This window comes from Ornithorhynchus anatinus, chromosome 8, assembly GCF_004115215.2.
Source record: "Ornithorhynchus anatinus isolate Pmale09 chromosome 8, mOrnAna1.pri.v4, whole genome shotgun sequence".
Taxonomy (NCBI): Eukaryota; Metazoa; Chordata; class Mammalia; order Monotremata; family Ornithorhynchidae; genus Ornithorhynchus; species Ornithorhynchus anatinus.
The window spans coordinates 36,165,100-36,189,457 of NC_041735.1; the positions used below are offsets into that span (position 1 = coordinate 36,165,100).

Genomic DNA, 24,358 nt, shown 5'->3' on the forward strand with positions numbered 1-24,358 from the left:
GAGGCTCTTAGGGCAAGAGCATAAAACGGGCCAAAGTCAAAGCTCCAAACCATTATAAGTAACAGACTTGGAATTAAAGCCAAATGACCTCTGCTGGATTAGTTTGTGGGGGTAGAAAATTCAAGGAAAACAAGCAACCTGAACCTCAAACAACTTCACAGGCATGACTGGTAGGGGAATAACTGTAGCCCGGTGAAACACCCAGGATGGAGAACGGCAGTTGAAGCTGCCCTCTAAGGGAGGAGCTCAGTTTTTAGACCAATTTGGGTAGGATTCTGGAAGCTCTTTCATAAGCAAGGGGTAATAGCCTTGGGATGGGTAATAGTTGGCTTTTGGGGAGAAAATGATCACTCCTGAGCAGTGCTGAACCATCTCTCTCTGAATAAGCTGTTCTGGGCACTCTTGATTCTTTTGCACATTCTTCCTTCTGAATTAACGGCCCAGCTCGTGGAGGGCGGGCCTTTTGCCGCTCTCCCTACAGAACGGTTGAGCACTAGAAGAGGTTTCTAATCACCGCTGCTCCTGAGCCAGGCTGAACTGCTAAGCTGGCTTTGCGGAAGCAGAGTCTGTGGTATAGGGAAATTTCTCCTGCCCTGAGTATCCTCGAGTTTCTTTTCACCATAGTATGAGAGGGAACTTAAATGGGGGAAGGAGAAAACAAAGGGAGAGTATACGGAGGAGGAAGGGGAGAGACAGAGAAAGAGAGAGACAGAGAGTAAAAGGGAAAAGAGAGGGCAGAGAGAGAAGGAGAGGAGGGCAGACTGCAGAGGAAGAGAGAGAGCAGAGAGGGTAGACAGTTGGGGAGAAAGGGCAGAAACAGACTGTGAAAGCACAATTCCTCTAGGGGCCACCTGACTGACTGTATTTAATTACAACTTCAGAGTTACATCATTAATAAGTCAACGGCTACACAGAATTTAGTCAGATCAGGAACACCGTTAACCTGGGTTAAAGCGTTAGCCCGGGTGAGGTGTCGGTGTCTGGGATCTTCAGGTTAGTCTGTGTGGGAGACACACAAGCACGCTCACACACAAACGGTCCCCGCTCCCGGACCCTGCCGGGACGGGCACGGCAGGCAGCCTTGCTCACCGCGCCTGCCCAGCTCGGTCAGTCACACAGTCTGCCCTACGTCTCCTCTCAGCACAACGGCACCTAAGGCTGTTCCATCGGCCTCCTCATCAGACCTGCGGAGAATGATTTAGCGTTTACGGAGCTTCTCGGGGGCGGGGGGTGGGTATAGGAAGGGGGCAGTCATTTCCACCGAGGCACTTCCTCCCCGCCCCACCCTACTGTCTCGTGATGGACCAGATGGGCAGTCCCATCTGGAGCCTCTGCTAATGGGATGCTGGGAGCTTCCGACGGCAGCCCATCTGTCACGTCGCAGATGAACTTCAAGATGACGCTTCTGTCCTGCTCTGCCCTAACTCCTAATGTCCTAATGAGGAAAGAGGCATTTAAAGACAAATCTTGATGCCTGAGGGACTGAGGATCCCGTATAGGATTGACCTACGGCATTCGCTGCTCACCAAACCTTTCGTCCTCTGAAAAACAGAGGCTCGAGATCCTCCCCTTTCGGCTACAAAAAGGGACTCTGAAAGCTGAGCCCACTATTGAGTGCCTTAATAGGCCGTGAAACAGAAAATCCTCTGTAGCACTTAACGTTTTGACCAATACGTACATTAACTCAACCCACTTTACACTTTGAGGTTCTTAAACTGGGAAGGGGCAGGGAGAGGAGATGAACCCGGACTCCAGTCATTCTATTTGGAGCTCTAGTAAAAGATCTGGGAGGAAGAACGTGGAAACCATCGGATGGCCCGTGGACTGCAGTTCTCTGTTGTGCCTGTCCCGACATCCATGAAAAACTGAGAGTTAGCCTCAGTGCTATTTTGTAAGAAGGAATTAATCATTACAAATGAAAACCTAAAGTTACACAAACACGCTTTTCCTCCAGAGTCTCTTTTCGCCTTTGAGATTCTTTCCTGAAGTAGTCTGATGTGGCCACATGTCAGCCTAAGCTTGACGTCCACAATTTGGCCTTCCCAGAGGGATCTGTTACCCTGCACTAGAAAATGAACACTTTCTTCCATGAATCTGATAATAAAGGATACATGTGAGAGGCACCGGGAATGGTTTAATCACTGGCCTCTCTGCTCCAACTTCCAAAAGCATAAATGAATTACGTAAATGTTATGGGCCTGAGGAGTCTGGCTGCCCGTCCATCAGGAAATGACTGGAGATGAGATTTATTTTAGAGTCCTGACCTCTCTTTGGAAGATTAGCTGCGTTCTGAGCATTTCTAGCCAGAGCACCACGACGGATATGAAAAGCACATGCTCAGGTCTAATCAGCCCAGTGATTACCGAGGCAACGGGCTGATGTTTCTTTTTTTCCCCATGGTATTTGTTAAGCACTTACTATGTACCAGACACTGTACTAACCACCGGGGTAGATACAAGTTAATCAGTTTAGACACAGTCCATGTCCCACAAGGGGCTCACAGTCTTAATCCCTCATTTACAGATGAGGTAGCTGAAGCACAGAGAAGTGACTTGTCCAAGGTCACACAGCAGACAAGTGGTGGGGTCAGGATTAGAACCCGGGTCCTTCTCACTCCCAGGCCCGTGCTCTATCCACTAGGTCACGCTGCTTCTCGGCCTGGGCCTCAAATCCCTGGAGGTTCTCACAACGTGCTGCACCCCTTTCCCTCCTACTTGCTCACTGGTGCCCCAGAGGGAACACCACCGGCAGGGAGGAGACGATGAGAGTCGGTGCTGAGCAAATCACTATCACGACAATCAAGTCCTTTGTGCCCGTTCTCCATTCTAGTGGGTCCCATCATGTACCCATCTGGACAAGTAGGGCTGGCAGAGGAGAGCCCCTTGTATAAGTGAGGGACAATGAGAAACCCAAGTGGGTTTCGGGGGAAGAAAAGGTAACCTCACGTGGGAGGAGCTGGCAATGTCTCGGGGGCAGGAGGTGCTGCCCATTCTGGATGTGCCAACTGCTGGCACGCCCCCTCCCTCACCAGGCTCGAACCCCTTACCTTGGGGTGACTCGGGTGAGCTCATCGGAAGGGTGCAGGATGCGGCAGGTGGTGAAGGTGAAGGTGGAGTTGGTCTGTGACATGCACTTCCCAGGATGATGGGCTATATTTAACAAGAAAAACAAGCAGATTTATCGGGCCGATACTAGCGTGAGAATAAAGAACATCTACCCTGGTCCTAGACAGACACAAAAAGGAACGTGATGCCTTTGCTGGATCTAGATATGGAAGCTGACACCCAGGCTTTTTTTTTTAATGGTATTTAAGCGCTTCCTATGTGCTAGGCACTGTACTAAGCGCTGGGGAGATACAAACTAATCAGACTGGGCACAGTCCACGTCCCACATGGGGCTCACAGTCTGAATCCCCATTTTACAGATGAGGTAACCGAGGCACAGAGAAGTTAAGTCAATTGCCCAAGGTCACAGAACAGACAAGTGGCAAAGCCAGGATTAGAACCCAGGTCCTCTGCCCCCCAGACCTGTTGCTCTTTCCAGTAGGCCACGTGGTTTTCCGGGTCGAAGATGGGCCCTCTAAAATACCCACAGTTGGAAGAAAAGGCTGAAGAGCGTTCTGACCGGATAGTCCCCCTAGTCTCCATTCTGATCTGGGCAGAGGCATCCCATGTCCTGGTTTATTCAGTCAGCAGTGGACCCAGCTTGTGAGGAGAGCACAGGGCACCAATGTGGAATTTAGGGGTTTTGAAGGGCACAGAACAGAGTTCTTTAGAACTCTGTGGACTTGGGAGCTCCCTAAAATTAACTCTATTCATCTCCCCCAATCTTCCACCCCTGTAAAAAATGGATTCCCCCCTTTTTTGGTTACAAAAAGGGATGTGAAAAGCTGAGTCACTACTGAGTGCTTTAATATTTTGTGAAATAGAAAATCCTCAGTAGCACTTAACAACAACTTTTTGACCATCACGTGTATTAATTTGACCCACTCCAGAAATGCAAACGATATTTAGTAGAGTAATGGGTCAGAATTACATTTGCTTGCCTGGCCTTTCTTCAGAAATGATAATCTGATTTCTGAAAGGAAATATCCCTGGAAGCAGAGTATTAGCCAGTTTATCTCCCCATTTCCCTTTGTTTTTAAAAGTTGTTGTAAGTGGCACTGTGGGCCGTGGTCTTCCGCGATGTAAATCAGAAGCCATGCATGACAATTTGCTGCGGAAGAAGTTGAATACTAGATCAAAGATATCATGATTGCGTAGGATTCCTCCAGGGGTCATAACTCAGTTTTGTTTTTTTAAATGGAGATTGCTTCACGTGCAGAAAAACTGACATTAAACCCCCATTCCTCAGCCCTCAGAGACTTCCGGTGAGTAGACTAAATTCAGAATCATGTCTCCTTTTTTGACGAGTCAGAGGTGTGTAGGTGCCTTTTAAAGGCAATACTCCAGAGCCGTTCTTTGCTCCAATTCAGGATATTTGATCCCTGTAATGGATGCAATCCCTCTTTGATTTGGAAGGGAAAAACAAACATTGTGCAAAACAGATTCTGAAAGCATACTAACTGGGAGAAAGATCAATCCTTGAAAAGAAACTTGGAAATTAATGGAGAAAAAATGTGCAAGACACACACACACACCATGGAGGGGTGGGTGGAGTCAGAGCACAAAGACTGAAGTGAGTGGAGGGTCAGTATGACACTTATTTACTCAGCTATTTTAGAATACAACGTGTTTTAATTGGCACACTGCAGCTACCTCAGGAAAAAAAAAACTGGAATCATATAAGGATCGAGAAAAAATTAAAAAGAGGCAAACATATATTATTACATCCACTTAACTTTCTTTCTCAAAGACTAAATGCTCGAGGAGTTCAGATTATTTGGGAAAAACTCCAAATGTACGCTGTGGGGAAAGTTTTGAAGCCAGCCTAGCAATCATGATTCTCTTTCTGTAGCATGGGAAAAAAATAAAGAGCACAGCAGAAGAAAGGCACCCAAAAATCAGACATGAAAGGTTATCTGGGAGTGAAAAGAGAAAATACAGTTGTAAGATAAAGATGAGAAACAGTTCGTTGTTAGAAGACACACAGAACAGGACAAAGCAGGGCTATATTTAAATTGTGCATCAACCCTCTTAAGCCCAAGGCTAAAAACCAGACTGCAGTGCCACCTCCCTCCTCCCTCCTTCACCCATTATATATTACATCTCAATTGCAACATTTATTTTCAAGTGGGCATTTTTAAGACGTAGCTGCATTAGCAAAAGCAAAACCCATCGTTGACGAATGGGTTTCTGGGACAGGAAAAGGCTGCTAAGAGTATAGAAGTCATCATTTTCCAAAGCAATGGCTAAAATTAGGAGAACCAGGAGATCAATCAGGTTTCAGAGCCAGAATTGCAACCCCTCCAAAGAAAAACCTGGGCCAGGGTCCCGTTCCTTCAGTCAATACAGGCTGCCGTGACGCTGAAGCACTTTCCTTCCTTGAGACACAACATAAAAACGATGAGTGCTCACTCTGGAGCAGACCCTGAGATAACTTCTGAGGGTACATCAAATGGAAGCAACAGGGTTATCACTCAATCAATCAATCAATCGTATTTATTAAGCACTTACTGTGTGCAGAGCACTGGACAAAGCGCTTGGGAGCGTACAATATTACAGAGTTGGTTGACACATTCGCTGCCCATAATGAGCTTACAGTCTAGAGGGCTACTCCTAAAGTTCAAAATTTCAACAGAGGATGCCTGCTGGCAAACATGAGGAATATCTGATTTTTAGTTTCCTTTTCTGAAAACAAAGGTTTGTTCTCCTTTAGGTCTTTCCAGAAACCCACACCATAATAATAATAAAGATAATGACGAGAATAATAATGATAATGGCATTTGTTAGGCACTCGGCGCCAAGCTCTGTACTAAGTGTTGGGATAGAGTCAAGATATCAGGTCGGACACAATCCCTGTCCCACTTGGGGCTCGCAGTCTAAGAAGGAGGGAGAATAGGTACTGAATCCCTATCTTGCAGATGAGGAAACTGAGGCACAGAGAAGTTAAGCAACTCACCCAAGGTCACGCAGCAGGTAAACGGAGGAGTTGGGATAAGATCCCTGGTCCTCTGACTTCGAGGCCCATGGTCCTTCCACTAGGCCTCACGGCATTCACGGAAGCCCTGCTTTTTTAACTTTTTTAACGCTGAGAGATGTTGCAACTTAATCACGATGCTATCAGAGCCACCATGAGGACAGATAAGGCTTACTACCCTTTCAGGTATAACTTCCCGGTTTCACGGTATATCTGAGGAAGGAGGGCTGATCTACTTGAGCAAAAAAGCGGTTTGCCTGTACTCTGGGCCTGCATCAGAGTAAATCAGAATAGGCTAGATGTAGTCCAGATGTAATAAGAACGATACTTGTGGTACTTGCTAAGCACTTACTATGCGCCAAGACCGTACTGAACGCTGGGGTAGATGGAGCCCCACGTGCTTGAGTCTGATCTGATTAACTTGTATCTACCTCAGTGCTTTAGAAGAACGCTGGACACAGAGTAAATGCTTAACAAATACCACGATAGTAATACAGGATAATCAGGTCGGACACAGTTTCTCTCCCAAGCGGGGGATCAAGCAATTAATGGTATTTACTGGGCACTTATTGTGTGCAGTGCACTGTACTAAGCTCTTGAGAAGGTAGTGAAAACTAGTGCAGTGATTTCAATGTTGGTCAAAATTTTTAGCAGTTATTAGGTGTTCACCTGGCCCTCGAAGAAATGGCTTTAGAAGAATCATCGGTTCTTATTTTTTAAAGTCAAGCTCCCACTCCCCTTCCCCAGTTTCAGATTCTGATGTACAATCCTGACCTTTCTGTCACAGAGACAACTTTAAGGATAATTTGTTCTCAGTTATGTACTACCTCTTCGAAACAATGACTCGATCTTTTACCCGCAGAGACGGGCCATGTTGGAAAGCTGATCAATAAAGCTATGGGTGGCGATGACTCCATTCTAGGATCATCGAGGTAATAAGCTGGGAGGCGCCTCAATCACTCTGGATGGAGCATCAGAGGCCTGAGAGAGAGACTGCACCTTCCAGGAAGATTCTGGGTAGAGACGTTGGCTCACCCAATCTGATTTTCCCATCCGCACCTGGTAGGGCCATTCAGTGCTCTCCCAGCACAGGGACGTTGCTGGTCTGAGCCCTCAAACGCGGATGGGTGCTGGGGTGAGAAACAAGTGGAGAGGACCTCACCCGAGACCAATTTGCTCCTCTCAGCGGTTTCTGAAAAATACAGGACAGGCACAAAAGTGTCGCCATACGATGACACGGTGACAGCACAGACCGATGACTACTTAGAATGGGGCTAGCCTTCCGCATTAAAAATGATATGCAAAACACTCGGCTAAAGTGAAATAAGCAATAACTCCAAGAGGAAGAAGTGTTAACAGTTCTTTCTTTCAATGACCTACACATCTGTACAGTTGATTCCTAATTCTGTGTGTTTGAGAACATACTTACTGTGGAACAATTTGGGGTCATTATCCTGAGAGCTTACTGTGTGTACAGCACCGTATTAAGCCCATCGGAGAGTACAACAGAGTTGGTGGACATGACCCCTTCCCTGAAGGAACAACTGTTAAAACAAATTACAGTTAGGCGAAACAGCGGAGTACAAGGCTGAGAATGAGATCATACATTCCAAGGGCTTAGTACAGTGCTCTGCACATAGTAGGTGCTCAATAAATACTATTGAATGAATAATCTTAATACTCCATTCCATGTAGGCTTTTTAAAATAACAGCACCCTGTTGTTGCCTCATCTGAAGTTTGAGGACAACCCAGACTTCCAGTTCTTAGTCCCTGTAGACTGTAGGCTCCTTCTGGCCAGGGATCGCTCCGTCAACTTTTGCACTGTTCTCTCCCAAGCGCTTAGTACCGTTGTCCGCACACGGTGAGTGCTCAATAAATGCCATTGATTTACTGACTTTCTGCAGAACCCTCTATGGATACGCCCTTCTCCAGCCGCTGTTTATCTTGCACCTGCCTCCAATGAACTTGTAAACGCCTGCCTAACAAGTCCTTTTAGGGACTGTCACGTGGGACTGAATCAAAAGCCTTCCTGAAAGCTAGGTCGTTAGTTAGTCTCCTTTTAGTCAGACATATTGCTGCCTGTGATCATTCACCTGCGGTACACCCTGCCTCCCTCTCACAGCCCAAGCCCTCCACCCTCCAGTGGGGAAAGATGACCGAAACACCACCGGGCCTGGGTAAGTAGTAGTAATAGTAAGCCTCTTTACTGAGCGCTTACTGCGCGCAGAGCACTGAGCTAAGCCCCGAGAGAGAAGAATCTCTGCCGTCTCGATACCGCCGCCCCCGATGAACCACGACTTTTAGCAGCCTTCCCCTGCTCCTGCGAAAACAGCCCCCGGGAGATCATGCACCTACTAACTGAACAGAGATCTGTTAGCAAGAGGAGGTTTTCTGAGTTGGAGTGTTAGAAATAAACAAATGGGAATGCTTTTAATTATCACCCGCACAACCGTGCTGAAGTTACACAGAAAGCCCCACTATGGACGGTGCTCAGAAAAGATGTGAGGATGGCCCAGAATTTAACATCCTGTAAAGATGCCTGGTTTACAGGACTTAATGCAGTTCCCTCACCGGACCCCTCATCATCATCATCACCACCAGCATCGGCCGCCGTCGGCTCCTGCATCTCCTCTGTGAATGCCTGAGAGCGGGTCGGGAGGCTCTCGCGGTCTGAAACAGTCCCTTGTGCTTGTGACCTCTCACCTGAGGTCTCTGAGTGCTGAACGGGTGTCGAGGTAGTTAGGCCCTTGTAAGAAATGTCACCTGACTCATCTTCTTCAAAATCGTTAAGGCAGTACACTTCGTCCTGATCGAAATCCAGCGTCCGAAACCCCTTGGTCACGACACCGGGCCGGGGGTCTAGGATGCCTCCGAGGTGAGGCTGGGCCAGCTGCTGCCAGTGGTGAAGGGTGGCGGAACCTGAACGGGGGAAGATGAGAGGCAGAGAAAGGGAGGGGAAAGAAGGAAGGAAGGGAAAAAGAAGGGGAGGGAAAGAAGGCGGGGAAGGGAGGAAGGGAAAAAAGGGGAGGAAGGGAAAAAAGGGGAGGGAGGAAGGAAGGGAAAAAGAAGGGGTGGGAAAGAAGAAGGGGAAGGGAGGAAAAAAGGAGGGAGAGGAAGGGAAAAAGGAGGGGAAGAAAGCAAGGGAAAAAAGGAGATGAAAGGAAAGAAAAAAGGAAGGGAAGGAAGGGGAAAAAAGGAGAAGGAAGGAAGAGAATAAAGAAGGGGAAGGAAGGGAAAAAAGAGGGGAAGAAAGGAATGGAAAAAAGGAGAGGAAGAAAGGAAGGGAAAAAGGAAGGGAAGAAAGGGAAAAAGGAGGGGAAGAAAGGAAGGGAAAAAAGGAGAGGAAGAAAGGAAGGGGAAAAGGAGGGGAAGAAAGGAAGGAAAAAAGGAGAGGAAGAAAGGAAGGGGAAAAGGAGGGGAAGGAAGGGAATAAAGAAGGGGAAGGTCAAAAAGGAGAAGAGGAAAAGGAGGAGAAAAAGAAAAAGTGAGAGAGAAAAAGGAGAAATAAGTCACCATGGAATTCTTGATGTTTCTGTCCCCAACATCTTAGTTCAAAATCTGAGTGACTTGTTCTAGGTAATGCAATTTAATTATTTAATTACATCAGTTTCAGCTTCGGTGCTCACTACATCACTGGAGTATGACACATCACCTTATATACCAAACCCAGGAGAGATCTTTGAAATTAAAGAATCAAAAGTTGTTGGTTTAATCAATCAGTTCTATTTATTGACTGTTTACTGTGAGCTGGGTACTGCACTCAGCTTCTGGGAGAGTACAATATAACAGAGTTGGGAGAAATGATTCCTGCCCAGAACAAGTTTACAGACTAGAGGGATAGACAGACACTAATGTAAAGGGTGGGTAGGTACATAAGTGCTGTGGGCTGAGGGAGGAGTGAATAATGAGTATAAATCCAGGTGCAAGGGTGACGCAGAAAGACATGGGAGAGAAGGAAATGAGGGAAGGTTTCCTGTAGATGTACTTTTACTAAGACTTGGAGGGTGGGGAGAGAAGGTGGCTTAAAAATAAAAAACAAACCCACCCCAATATGACCAAGTTATTTGGTCACACACACACAACTACAAAGGTTTTGCTCTAGTTCTTTCCTATGTACACTAGGATTGGTCTTTCTTTGTCCTCCCTGGCCAAAACTCATACTAAACCCCCAGAAATGCTGTACTTTAAGTTTGTTAAAAAGAAAAAAAACAAGGGTAACAGAATATCATGCCAAGGACTGCAATGGCAGAATCTTTTTAAAAGCGCACTGCCGGGCAAGAATCAAATCACCACAGCAACAAAATAACAAGAAACTGCCAGATGTGAGTACGCATTGGTAAAGCGAAGAATGTCAAATAAAGGTAAAGAATTTGGAGGATAATTTTAAAAGTAAGTAAAGCAAGTTAAAGGGGAGCATCTGTGGAATGCATATGGAGGTCACATACTCTACCACATCTTTCCCTCTATCCTCAGGAGTCTGGTGGTTCAGGGAGGTTGGTGGAGGAGAGACAGAGGGGAGGAGGAGATGAAAGAAGTGTGACAAAGAGGGTAATTCTAGCCAATGCACTAAAGCAGAAAAGACAATTTACAGGGTGACACACGAACCCAGGGATTCAGATAGTATCATACATGGTTTGTAATAACATCTGAGTCCAGAGATAACCCAATCAATCTTCAACCATTACTCATTTATGTTGAAATGAAATAAGTCCGGATGGCAGCACTTTTCTTAGGCACCCGCTCAGTCCTTCAAAATCACTCAGTCCAATTCTGATAGGACAGAGAGGCCCAGATGTTGGAGAGTTTCACTGCCCCACAGCCACCCTGAAATTTCCTTTACACATAGAAGCCTCAATCATCTTAGCTCAAAATCTGAGTGACCTGCTTTGGATCAAGCAATTTAATTACTGTAGTCACTAAGTCATTGGAGTATGCCTCATCTTATATACAAGCCCTGGACAGATCTTTGAAATTAAGGAATCAAAAGTTGTTGGGTTAATGAATCAGTCCATAGTATTTATTGAGCACTTTGGAAATTTGGGGTAAGCCAAGCTTTTGGTGGGATGATTCGGGTTATTAAATGGTAGATCACCTAACATTTTTACAGCACTGTCTTGGGCTGTGGGCTCCACGATTTCATAGGTGCCTGCAGAGTCAGATCCTATAATGGTTTAGAGTCTGAAATCTGGACCTCATTCATTGGAGAGGAGCAAAATTTGGATTTAGGAGGCTGTCGGTTTCAGGCCGGGGTGAGGGAGACATGGAGAGAGCTGGGAGGATGTGCTGAGTCAGTTCCAGGGCAAGCAACATGCAGCCAACGACAGTCCTGCCGGGAGTCGGAGTTCGATTTCTGGGCCAATGAAGGGCTCTACAATGGCGGTGGTTTCCCACACAGACTGGTCTTAGTGGCCTGAACTGTCGGTGCATTTTTGGTGGGCTCCTGCTGCTTCTTTCAGAGGAAATAGAATGATAATATTAACAATAATAAGTACGGTATTTGTTAAGTGCTTACTATGTGCCAAGCACTGTTCTGGGGAGATCTATAAGGTTTTGAGTTTGGACACAGCCTCTGTCCTATAAGGGGCTCACGGTCTGGGAAGTAAAGAAGAATCTTGGCCAGATCATATGGCCGATGCCCCTGATTTGCGAAAAAAACACCCAAAGCCTCAGGCTCTTCATGACCCGCTTCAGCCCAAGGGTCATCTATGGGGCAGAGCCTGGAGTGGATGGCTTGAATTTGAGTTCAAACTCAGAGATTGACTCACGTGGGTAAGTCAGAGAGATTGTGTGTAGTACCAAGGTCAGCACTAGCTTCCACCCAGCCGAAGATAGATATTAAGTTACAGGCCAATTTTCTCTCTCCATCCAAGGCATTATCATTATTGTGACTCGGGAAATGCCCTTCTAAGAGTCCAGGAGGCTCCTTGGGCCATTTCAGCAGGGGCTCCTGAGGCAGATCCCAGCCAACTACCACCAAATTCTCTGAAGCATTTTGGATTTTTCCCCCATCCGGCTTTCCCCAAGAAATGCCGACCTCATCTAAATCTGCTTGATTGGGGAAACCTGGTGACAGTTACAATTCAAGCTCGACATGTAAACTTCACAGAAGAGACTTGGAGCAGACTCTGGTCCCCTGGCCTCTTACCCTGTCCCATCCCCTGATGGGTGATGTTTCTCTCATCGATGAGAAGCTCAGCTAATAAAATATCCCATCACCATGGTGAAAAGTGTTTAAAAGCCTTTTTGACTTTATATAACTTACAAGGAACAGTATTTATGAAACTGTGTACTAAGTGCCGGGAAAGAACAGGCAGGTGGTAATTAGAAACGGTTCTGATTTCTCAGGGGAACTAAACAGGGAGAGAGGTGACTCTATAAAGACAGTAAATCCCAAGCAATGGGGATACTCCATTATCACTTTCCCTACTGACGATAATAATAATGATGGTATTTGTTAAGTGCTTACTATGTTCCAAGCACTGTTCTAAGCACTGGGGTAGATACAAAGTAATCAGGTTGCCTCACGTGGGGCTCACAGCCCTAATCCCCGTTTTACAGATGAGGGAACTGAGGCACAGAGAAGTTAAGTGACTTGCTCAAAGTCACATAGCTGACAAGTGGCGGAGTCTGAGACTAGAATCCAAGACCTCTGACTCCCAAGCCTGTGCTCTTGCCACTAAGCCACACTGCTTCTCTAACGTACAGACAGACAATACTGGGCACTTTATGCGACTGGACAGAATTCTAGGCATAAAAGATAGCTCAGGGTCACGGGGGCAGTGGGGAGCTGGAATCTCACCCTCTTCATTTCCCACTGCCTCTGGAAGAAACCATACAGAAAACGTTCTCTGTACTCAGGTTTCTGTAACATCCCCCCTCCCTTTTCTTTCCTTCCAGCTCCCAGTGTTTAAATCTACATGTTCTTTTAAATCTACATGTTCTCCCAGCAGCAGCTAAGCATCAGACTTTGCCCAGATCATTTCAACCATTCAAAATTCAAGCTTTCTGTTTCCTGTAGTATTGAGCCAGAAGGAATGTACCACTTGCTGAGCGCTTCCTGTTCACAGAACACTGTACTATACGCTTGGAAGAATACAATATAACAGAGTTGGTAGACATGTTTCCTGCCCACAGCGAGCTTAATAAAGGCCACAGTGCAATGCTCTGCACAGAAGCAGAACAGATGAATCTAGAGGTTGGCAACCTTTCAGAAGCAACCAGTTAACCGTTAAACAAGTCAGTCCAGTCCAATTGGCCCGTTTAAATCATTTGGTTGCCTCCAGAGCATCAGTCCTCACAGGGCCACCTGCACGACGTGAAGGACATGCAGGAAGGTAGACTTCCCAGCTTCTGCAAGCAGGGCTGATAAAGTGGCAAAGGGGCTGAGGGAGGGACGGAAGGTGAGGGCGGGAAAGCGGCACCTCCAGGAAATACTGCCTTCTAAATTAGCCTGTGCCACTTGATCCGCTGGCTCCGAGCAACCAAGTTAGTTTTAAGAGCTGCTGCCCGCATTTCCTGTCTGCTAGAACCCTGCATGAGCGTATCCTCGGCATCTAGTAAAGGGCAAGCCAGCCCAAGCCCATAGAGAAACCTCTGCTTCGAGGTTTTTCTAGGTCCCCTCTAGACTGAAAGTTTGTTGTGGGCAGGGAATGTGTCTACCTGCTCTGTTAGTACTCTCCCAAGAGTTCAGTTACAGTTGGTACTAGATGTGCTCAGTGAATCGATTGATTGATTTGAGATGCTACCGGTCCTCTGCTTCTCCCCACCGTCATTACAGAGCTTCATTCAGGTCACAGGGGCCGTGCTGCAGGAGCTTGGAAAAACCCTGGAGATGACAGCATCAGTCCCTGCTACCTCACAGGTGAGGTGCGATGAGAAGTCATGGCCAAAATCCCCTTAAGTCCTTCCAAAAAAAGTCCTTCTCTAAACCGTAAGGTCTCTGTGGGCAGGAAACGTGTCTGCCCCTTGTACTCTTCTTATCTTTTAATGCAGTGCTCTGCACACAAGAGGCACTTAATAAATACCACTCATTGACCGATTGAAAGGGGTCTCTCCAGCCAAGATATCGTCAGGACTGTTTCGCAGGGAAAAGCACTTCTCCTGCCCTGGACTTCCATCCAGACCGGGGTCCTTCACTCGGGTCGGGGGGCGTGAGGACAGGGGAGTCATGGGCGGCAGCTATGGGTAGGGGAAGGACTGGTGAGCAAACAAGGCTCCACGAGCAGCTTCTCTGTTGGAGCACGAAGCTGCCGCCCCGGGACCGCTTTCGATCACATCCCCTCGGCTGGCGCTCCGTCCCCTCTTCCCAGTGGCTGGATGGGAGCCTTCGCATCACAAAGAGATGAGAATACACTTGTATTCCAAACTACAAAGCTGAGAAACTGGCTGACTGATGGCCCAGAGATCCCTGTAATGCGAGAATCCTCCAGAGAGCTACGTTACCGCAATGGGGGCGTCCATGAGCCAGCTGCCCACATGCACAGAGGAGCCGGGATGAGTGAAAAAGGTCCAAGAGATGAAAGCAGATCTAGTAGCAGCTTTTCACCTCCGCCAGCTATCCTGCCACAATATCCTGCCACAAAACTACTGCCTCTGGCCCGAGCAAAGGCGTGAGACCAAAGGCAAATGGATCATTTTGGGTGACAGTACTTCACGAATTAAGAAAACAAGAAAAATCAGCAATTTGAGTGTGTCTGAATTTGGAGAGTGCATAATAAAGAGCCACCTAAAGAGGCCAAGAGTCAAATAAAGACTACGGAGAAGCAAAGCCCTCTGATGACGATAACCCCATGAGAAACAAGAAGCTGAGAGATGAAAGAAGAGAGACAGGTGGAAAGATTATGGAAACTGAATGATTTTATTGAAAGCAAACACAAAGAAATGAGAGGTGAGAAACTCACAATGATTGAAACCAATAAACAAGATAACTGAAATCAGAACCTCCCTTTTCTGATCTCTACTATTTTCCTGCTCTGTGACCACAGGCAAGTCACTTCACTTCTCTGTGCCTCAGTTTCCTCAACTCTCAAATGGGGACACAATACCTGTTCTCCCTCTCTTTCAGACTGTGAGCATCGTGTGGAACAAGGACTGCGCCCAACCTGATTACAGTGTATCTACCCCACCGCTTAGTGCGGTGGTTGGCAAATATCGCAATTATTATTACTGTTAAATGTTTAAAATAACTTTAAATTGAATGCAGGAGAATCACACTGAAGAGGCAACGCCTTCCCTATACAAATAGGGCCCCTCAAAGTACTCTTCCCCCTCTGAAAGAGCCCCCATCTTTAATTAATGCTGAAACTTGTGTGTCTAAATATCAGTCGGTATAGAAAGTGCATGCTGGCTGACGAATGCAAATCACCTGATAAAGTTATAAAGTGCCAAAGGAAGAATTGGGTTAAGAGTCTGAAAGAAGAATGCTATCAATTCCTGTGTGGAGTGGAAAGAAGAAGATTAGAAAAGAAATCACGCTGACTACAACACAAAAGGACAATTTTGGGGTGGTAAAATGCAATTTGTGTTTTTAGTAATGCTCCTGAAACTGAGGATTTGTAGCAGTTGGAAAATCTGACCCCTTTTGTAGTACAGCGATGTATAAGCTTCCATTTTCCCATCTCCGTTTCCAAAGCAACACCTGCTCTGTTGGTTCGGAGCCTAGTCAGTTCGCCTTATTCCTCCAAGGCAAGCTGACTCCATCCATTTTGAGGAAAGAAAGCTACAAAGCCTGACAGGGGGAACAAGTCAGGCAAGAAGAGAGCAGAGCCAGATGGCTTCCAGACACCTCGCTCCCACCCTGGGCTCTTTCCTGAGAGGTGTCAGACGCTACATTAACCCACTTACTCCTCCCGGTTCCCCAAGCAAGACCTAATAGACATACAGGTAATCACTCTTACTCTCTTCAGATTCTAGACCTGTAAGCTCGCTGTGGGCAGGGAAAATGTCTACCTACTCTGTTGTACTGTACTCTCCCGAGTGCTAAGAACAGTGTTCTGAACACACAGTAAGTGCTCAATAAATACCCCTGATGGATACAATTCTAGACACAAAGGAAAGGGAATTGATAAATCAATAGCAAAGCAAGAACTAGTGGAAAGGATACAGGCCTGGGAGTCAAAAAGACCCCGGTTCTAATCCCGGCTCTGCCGCTCTCCTGCTGTGTGACCCTAGGCAAGTCATTTGAGTTCTCTGTGCCTCGGTTTCATCCTCCGTAAAATGGGAATGATCTATTCTCCCTCCTGCTTACACTGTGAGCCACACGTGGGACGGGGGCAACGGGCGATCCGATCGTCTTATATCTACCTCAGTGCTTGCCACAGAGTAAGCGCTTAACAGCAGATGCTTTTAAATGTCAAAACAACATCTCCCCTGCTGCCCTCCCAGTTTCATTCTCCTTCCTCAACTGCTAAGATTAAGTGACGGTCTTACGGAGCACGGAGCAGGTTACCCTAAAAAGATTTCGAACCAGCACCGGGGATGGCTATCCCTAAAGTAAAAAGAGTAAGCGTTGCAGAGGTTGCCTGCTTTCCGGTGGTGGATGAGGGACCACAGAGAGTCACCCAGAATGACCGAGAGGGGCCGGGGAACGCTGCTGTCACCTTCCAAGGGCTTCACGATCTGCAGCTTCTCCGGCAGGTAGGAGCGGCTGCTGATGGACATGCCGGAAAAGCCGGTGAACTCGGAGAACCGGGAGTGGGTGCCGAGGGACATGATGCTCTCCGTGGGGGTCAGGGAGCCGCTGTGAAGCTCGCCTTTCTCCGCCAGTTCCCGCAGCTTCCTCTCCTGCTCCTCCTCGAAAAACCTCCGCTCCGAGAGGTAGTTCTCTCGGCGGAGAGACAACCGGCGCAGAGCCGTCTCCAGGTCGTTAGAGCCCGGCGTCCCTGGGGTGCCCGGTTTCTTGTTCTTGTCTTCGCTGCTGCAGGGAAAGAGAGAAAACGAGGAGTCACGCCCGAGAGGCGCGGCGGACAACGAGAGGCTCGGCGCCTGGTTTGAATAGGGATCGCTTCCTGGTCGCTCCAGGAAAAGGGATATCTAGACAGGAAATTGAGAGAGACATGTCGGGAGTCGAGTGGCGTCGGGCAGATGAGGATGTGAGGTGACTGAGAGGGAAATAGTTCGATTCCGCCCGCAATGGAGAGGAGACTGCCCCGCCCGCCTATCGGACTTCCTCTCCTTTGTAGATGTCCACACATCCATCTGACACCCCGTGGGTTGGGAATCGGTACATAGTAAGGCGTTCACATGCCACTGAACTTTCGCCTTTTGTTCACACTCTTTTGCTATCCAAATATGCTTGATTTGGGCACTTTGGGGCCCTGCCAGTACTCTGCTGGCAGAAATGGAAGGAAGAGATCCATTCCTCCATCTAGTTGGGAAGATCCCCTGACTGTCAGTTCACATTCATTCATTCATTCGTATTTATTGAGCGCTTACTATGTGCAGAGCACTGTACTAAGCACTTGGAATGTACCATCGGCAACAGATAGATACAATCCCTGCCCATTGACAGGCTTACAGTTTAATCGGGGGAGACAGACAAAAACAATAGCAATAAATAGAATCAAGGAGATGTACATTTCATTAACAAAATAAATAGTGTAATAAAAATATATACAAATGAGCACAGTGCTGAGGGGAGGGGAGGGGAAGGGAGAGAGCAAAGGGAAAGGGGGGAAAGGGGGCTTAGCTGACGGGAGGTGAAGAGGGGGCAGAGAGGCAGCAGAGGGAACAGAGGGAAAAGGGGAAGCTCAGTCTGGGAAGACCTCTTGGAGGAGGTGAGCTCTCAGTAGGACTTTGAAGGGGGGAAGAGAGTTAATTTGGCGGAGGTGAGGAGGGAGGGCATTCCGGGACAGCGGGAGGACGTGGGCCAGGGGTCGACGGAGGGATAGGCGAGACCGAGGGACGGTGAGGAGGTGGGTGGCAGAGGAGCGGAGGGTGCAGGGTAGGCAGGAGAAAGAGAGAAGGGAGGAGAGGTAGGAAGGGGCCAGGTGATGTAGAGCCTCGAAGCCTAGAGTGAGGAGTTTTTGTTTGGAGTGGAGGTCGATAGGCAACCACTGGAGGACATGACAATACTGGGTTCAAAAGGTCATTTATTTCCTCTATAGGGTGGCTAGAGATATTCTGATAGAACGCTGGGGCAAATAAACGAATCCTGAATGGGGTAAAGGGACCTGGTAGTGGCATTCAGAACAAAGCGTGGCTGTGGAATCTAAAACCACACGAAACCTAGAAGCCGCACAGGTGCTGGGTTCTCCGTGACACTGGAGCAGGTGCCTGACACAGGACTGCCAACATAGATTTCAAATCTAGGGCTCAAATCACAAGAGACGTTCATCTACCGTCTCGCGGAACCCTGAGCAGGCAATGTCTACGGGGCTGATTCATCCGAATACTCGGCACATTTGGGGAGGAGATCGTACTCTCGTAAGAAAAACTGGAGAAAGCAAAATTGTGTATTTTAGTCTCCGAATTCAAGCATTTTCTCTTCAAACCACTAGTACTGCTCTAGAGCTTAGGATCAAAACTGTAGCTCTGAATGATCAAAGGCATTAAAGAGTGGCAAGGTAGGAAGCTGGACAGGTCAGAAATGCTTGTGGATAACCCAAACTTGTTCAGGCCATGCTGAGAAATGGCGGCGGTCTAGTAGAAAGGGCACATGATTGAGAATCAGGGGAACTGGCTTCTAATCCCCATTCTGTAACTTGCCTTTTGGATGGCTTTGGGCACATCACTTAACTTTTCTATGCCTCAGTTTCCTTATCCGTAAAATGGAGATTAAATACCTGTCCTCTCTCCTCCTTTGACCGTGATTCCCACGTGAGACGTGGACTGTGTCCGACCTGATTATCTTCTATCTACCGCAGTGCTTGGCATATAGAATAATAATAATGATAATAATTATAATGATGGTATTTGTTAAGCGCTTACTATGTGCCAAGCACTGTCGGACACAGAATAATCAGGTCGTCTCCCGTGGGGCTCACCGTCTTTAATCCCCATTTTACAGATGAAGGAACTGAGGCAGAAAGAAGTTAAATGACTCGCCCAAGGTCACACGACACAAATGGCAGAGCCGAGATTAGAACCCACAATCTCTGACTGCCAAGCCCGTGCTCTTTCCGCTAAGCCACGCCGCTTCTCATAGAAAGCGCCTTTCCAACTTCTCCTTGGGGGCCGAGGGGGCCGAGGGAGGGGTGTCACCGAACGAGCTGTTGGTTCAGTGCAGTGTCCTGCCGAAAAAGAATACTGGGGCTTACAGACCCTGTGTCTGAGGATTCTGTTTCCAGGATGATGCTGTTGGTCTTGTTGTCGATCACGATGTTGGTGATGTCGCCCCCGTAGAAGCTGGATCGGGGAGTGCTGACGCAACTGGAAATGATGGAGTTCATGGCCGAGGACTGATTGGAGCCAGGGATGTTCATGGGTGATGGAGTCAGGGACCGCTGCTTGACCACTTGGTTGACATTCCGCACCGTCTCAAAAACACGTTTCTGATAGCTGGACGCGCACACACGTGCACACACACACACACACACACACATACATTAGACTTTAGAGCAAGTGGCCTTCGAGAGAAAGCAGGCAGCAGTAGTTATTTCACAGCCACCTTCCAGAAACCTGGTATCACCCAATCAGCGGCATGAATCGAGTGCTTACGGTGTAAAGAGCACTGTACTAAGCACTTGTGCCTGCTGGGGATTGAGGCCGAAAGATGTTAAAATGTGGCAGATAACTGAAGAAGTTTAATTCTGCAGTTAAATGCTCTAGGGAGCTTGACCAATAGCCGATGCGCTTGTTCCATATAGGCTTTAGAGGGAAGTGACTCTCAAATTTTCTGCCTTTGCTTAAGCAGCGTGTCCTAGAGGAAAGAGCACGGACCTAGAAGTCACAGGACAAGTGTTCTAATCCCGGCTTCGCCGCTTGTCTACTGTGGGGCCTTGGACAAGGTACAACTTCTGGGACTCAGTTTCCTCATCTGTGAAATGGACTTTTTACAGATGGTGTACTGCACTTTGTACAGAAGCAGCATAGCGTAGTGGATAGAGCAAGGGCCTGGAAATCGGAAGGTCATGTGTTCCGATCCTGGCTCCGCCACTTGTCTGCTGTGTGACCTTGGGCAAGTCACTTCTGGGCCTCAGTGACCTCATCTGTAAAATGGGGATTGAGATTGAGAACCCCACCTGGGACCTATCTGCTTGCATCCACCCCAGAGCTTAATACAGTGCCTGACACATAGTAAGCACTTAATAAATACCATATTTATTATTTAAATCCTAGTCTCCTACTTGGACCGTGTGCCCCAAGTGGTACAAGGGAATGTGTCCAACCGAGTTACCTTGTATCTACCCCCGCTCTTAATACAGTGAGTGCTTGGTAAATAATAAGCTAATAACAAGTACCATAATTATTATTAGTAGTAATAGCAACCCAAGGATGTTTTCACACCAGAGGTGAAATATGCTTGGAAACCAATTGATCTTTCAAACATATGCCCTTATCTGAAGTAAATTGTACTTCTTTCGAAGGGCGGGCCATATTTTGCACTGCCTGAATCAAATTACGAGGCCCTGAGGATAAAATTATGGTCTCAATTAAACATAATATGAAGAAATCCATTATCTACTACTAATAAGCTATGTCATTTTGCTTCCCAAGTTCCACTGTGACTTCTGGTGTGTTTTGATAGATAACTCAAATTAACCCAACCACATTTGGGGATTAGCTTCTAGGCTAAATCTGCAATCCAAGAACAGAAATGTTGTTTTTGGGTTGGGGTAAAGTTCCTAATGACTGCTATTTGTCAATATCAATACCACACTAGCTGTTCAACCGAACTGAACTTTAGGAGAAATTCTTTGGGTCGGGTTTACACTCCTTTCAACCCATATGTTGAGAGATGTCGAGCCTTGCCAACTCCCCAGGGCCATCAATTGGCTGCATCAGGTCACCAGCCTGGGTCATTCACTGAGCTACTAAGAACCAGCTGCAGACAAAGATGTCCCTCATTTTATTGGAACTGGAACCAACTCAGCTCTCCCTAGGTGTTCTCAAAATGAAGGAAAATGGATCCAATGCAAGTAAAAAGGATGCCCAGTGGATGATTTGCTCTCAACTCCCAGTGATCTATCTCCTCAAAACAGCTGAATACTATTTCAGCACATCATCACGCTCCTGTGGGAAGGTGCTGGAATTTGTGTAGCCATGTTGGAAGGCTGTTTCTAATAATGTTGGTATTTGTTAAGCGCTTACTATGTGCCGAGCACTGTTCTAAGCGCTGGGGTAGACACAGGGGAATCAGGTTGTCCCACGTGGGGCTCACAGTCTTAATCCCCATTTTACAGATGAGGGAACTGAGGCACAGAGAAGTTAAGTGACTTGCCCACAGTCACATAGCCAACAAGTGGCAGAGCTGGGATTTGAACTCATGAGCCCTGACTCCAAAGCCCGTACTCTTTCCACTGAGCCACGCTGCTTCTAGCAATCAAATAAAGCTGTCATTATCAAAGGCTGTGTCTTGGTCCTTTTAAGCAAGAAGATGCTTATTGCAGCAGACACCTGAAATTTAGGTCAGGACTGAGGCTCCATAATATTATCTGCATAAAACCCAAGAGCTGAACACAGTGGGCTTCATAACAATAATAATAATTATGGTTTTTGTTAAGTGCTTACTATGTGCCAGGCACTTTACTAAGCGCTGGGATGAATACTAAGCAAAGCAGGTTGGACACACTTTGTTCACTTTAATGCCACTAAACTTAGAAAAAGCACACTTTAAGCAGGCAAGCAGTTAAAGATGAAAAAAATACCCAAATTTGCCCTTAAATGAAAAAGCGTGCATTTAAAAATCTAAATGTATTAATTTGATGCATAGTGAACATATATTCCTGCCTTGCTGATCATGGAAACTGGGAACTTCAGTTTCAGAATCAAGTCCTGTAAATAAATGCTTCTCATCCTCAGAAATCCTCTCAAAGCTGAAAAACCTAAAAGAGAACCTCGAAACAACACTATGCAGCTGCTCTCAAGAATTATGAAAGGCCAAAGCCAATGAAAGAGCACCACAAACATTAATTTTCCTGACCTGAGGCACAGTGCTATTTGTAAAGCAAGCTCAATTATTGCCTTAAGTGAATTTCAAAGTCACATCCATTGCCACTCCCTTCCCTAAGTAGTCACCAAGACAACATGGCACAGTAGTGCGATTGATTCATTGATCATTTGAGAAGCAGCACGGCCTAATGGAAAGAGCATGGGCCTGGGTGTCAGAGGACCTGGGTTCTAATCCCCACTCTGCCACTTATCTGCTGTGTGACCTTGGGAAAGTCATTTAATTTCTCTGTGCCTCAGTTCCCTCATATGCACTAAAGGGATTCAGTACCTGTTCTGCTTGCTACTGTGAGCCCCGTGAGGACCTGATTATCTTGTATCTACCCCAGCGCTTAGTACAGTGCTTGGCACATAGTAGGGGCCTAACAACTACTACTATTATTATTATTAGTGGTTGGGGCTTGGTATTAATGTTGGTTGTTCATCCCAGGCAAAAACTTGGGAGCCAGAAAGACCTGGGTTCTAATCTCAGCTCTGCCACTTATCAGCTATGTGACCTTGGGCGAATCACTTCACTTCTCCGGGCCTCAGTTACCTCAGCTGTAAATGGGGATTAGAACCGGGAGCCTTATTTGGGACAGGGACTGTGTCCAACCTGATTAGCTCGTATCTTCCCCAGCGCTTAGAACAATGCCAGGCACAGAGTAAGCACTTAACAAATACTATAAACAAAGAAATAAACAAAAGCTGACTCCCAATCCCCCCCTAAACTGTGAGCTCATTGTGGGCAGGGAATGTGTCTGGTTGTACTGTACTCTCCCAAGCACTTAATACAATGCTTTGCACACAGTAATTGCTCAATAAATACGATTGAATGAATGACTGAAATGCCCAATCATCCCTCCCTGTGGAGCAGGAAGGTTCTCTGACTGGTCCAGTCCATTTCCTTGTCCTCCATACCACTCTCATCACCCTCTTTGAATGCATCCCGGTTGCCTGGGTATTTAATTGCATACACCCACTGGCGGGAAACTGCTTTGAAACAAAATAAAAATCAACGGTTCTTCCCAAGCACGTCATCTCTGAGTCACCAAATATCGCCGACCCCTCGTGCGTGCATGCGAATGTTCGGTATGAAATGTGCCTGGCCTTACGTTATGTCAGGAGATTCGGGCTCTTCCATCTGCAGTTCTTTCCGCATTGATCCTTCTATTTCCGCTGCCAGGGAGTCCTGGAAAAAAACAAGCAGGGCAATCAAATCCGACAACACGAGGGCCGGTGGTGAGGATGGCATACACGGGTGCTTAGACCTAGGTCCGTGGGCATCGGCAGAGTTCCTAATCAGGCCAGACGTTGGGGGTGGGTGGGCTAGCACCAAATAGGCAGGTGAGTTCAATCACAGGCCCTAAGAGAAGTTAGACATCAGGTCTAAGAAACAGCACAGTAAAGTCCTCCTCTGCTGTCAAGCTTCTTCATAATAACAATGATAGAGCTCCTATGCTAAGCTTTGGGGCAAAGATCAAGATAATCAGCGTTGGCCATAGTCCCTGTCTATCCCTCTCTCTTTTATTTAATGATATTTGCTATGTGCTTACTATGTGCCAGGCACTGTTCTAAAAAACTGGGGTTAGCTACAAGGTAATCAGGTTGAAGCCAGTCCATGACCCATATAGGGCTCACAGTCTAAGGGGGAGGGAGAATGGATATTGCATTCCCATTTTACACAGGAGGAAACTGAGGTACAGAAACGTTAGGTGAATCGTCCAAGGGCCACACAGGCAGGACAACAGGTGAGGCCAGGATTAGAACCCATGTGCCCTGACTCCTGGGCCTGTGATCTATCCACTAGACTACGCTGCTTCTTAGGTTTCTAACAAATGATAATAATGATATTTGTTTGAGCATCTACTTTGTGGCCCGGCACTATACTTAGTGCTGGGGCACTGTACTAAGCACTGGCATTGGTGGATGGATTTAATACAGGCAGATACTCCATATTTTCTTAACAAAGAGAAGTGAGGAACCCAGGTGGGATGGGTAGACGGAGAAGAGGGGGGATGGGTTCAGGATGGTGGAAACCCATATCCTTGGGACAAGATGGATTTTGAGGGACCAGAAGGTCCTCTGCTACTGCCAGGTCCTACAGGCCAACTGGTCCTACCCATCCAACCTGGCACTAACGTGGCCTGCCTATCGCCTGGAAGATAGGATCTGCTGCCCTCGCTGCCACGG

General features: G+C 47.1%; 1 protein-coding gene across 10 annotated transcripts in view; it reads right to left on the reverse strand.

The window, feature by feature from the left end:
* TRAK1 (trafficking kinesin protein 1) overlaps positions 1-24,358 on the reverse strand; it is a 116,314-nt gene that overhangs the window by 5,338 nt on the left and 86,618 nt on the right. For 4 of the 10 annotated variants that reach the window (XM_039912953.1, XM_039912957.1, XM_039912956.1 and 1 more), the window contains 5 exons: positions 23,281-23,357; positions 19,340-19,576; positions 16,678-16,994; positions 8,651-8,998; positions 3,047-3,149 (listed from right to left, as the gene is read on the reverse strand). In XM_039912953.1, coding sequence (XP_039768887.1) covers positions 3,047-3,149; positions 8,651-8,998; positions 16,678-16,994; positions 19,340-19,576; positions 23,281-23,357 — 1,082 coding nt within the window. Of the gene's footprint in view, positions 1-1,089; positions 1,185-3,046; positions 3,150-8,650; positions 8,999-16,677; positions 16,995-19,339; positions 19,577-23,280; positions 23,358-24,358 lie in introns of all 10 variants that reach the window. The other 6 variants (XM_029071342.1, XM_029071339.2, XM_029071341.1 and 3 more) reach the window with 4 other exon arrangements.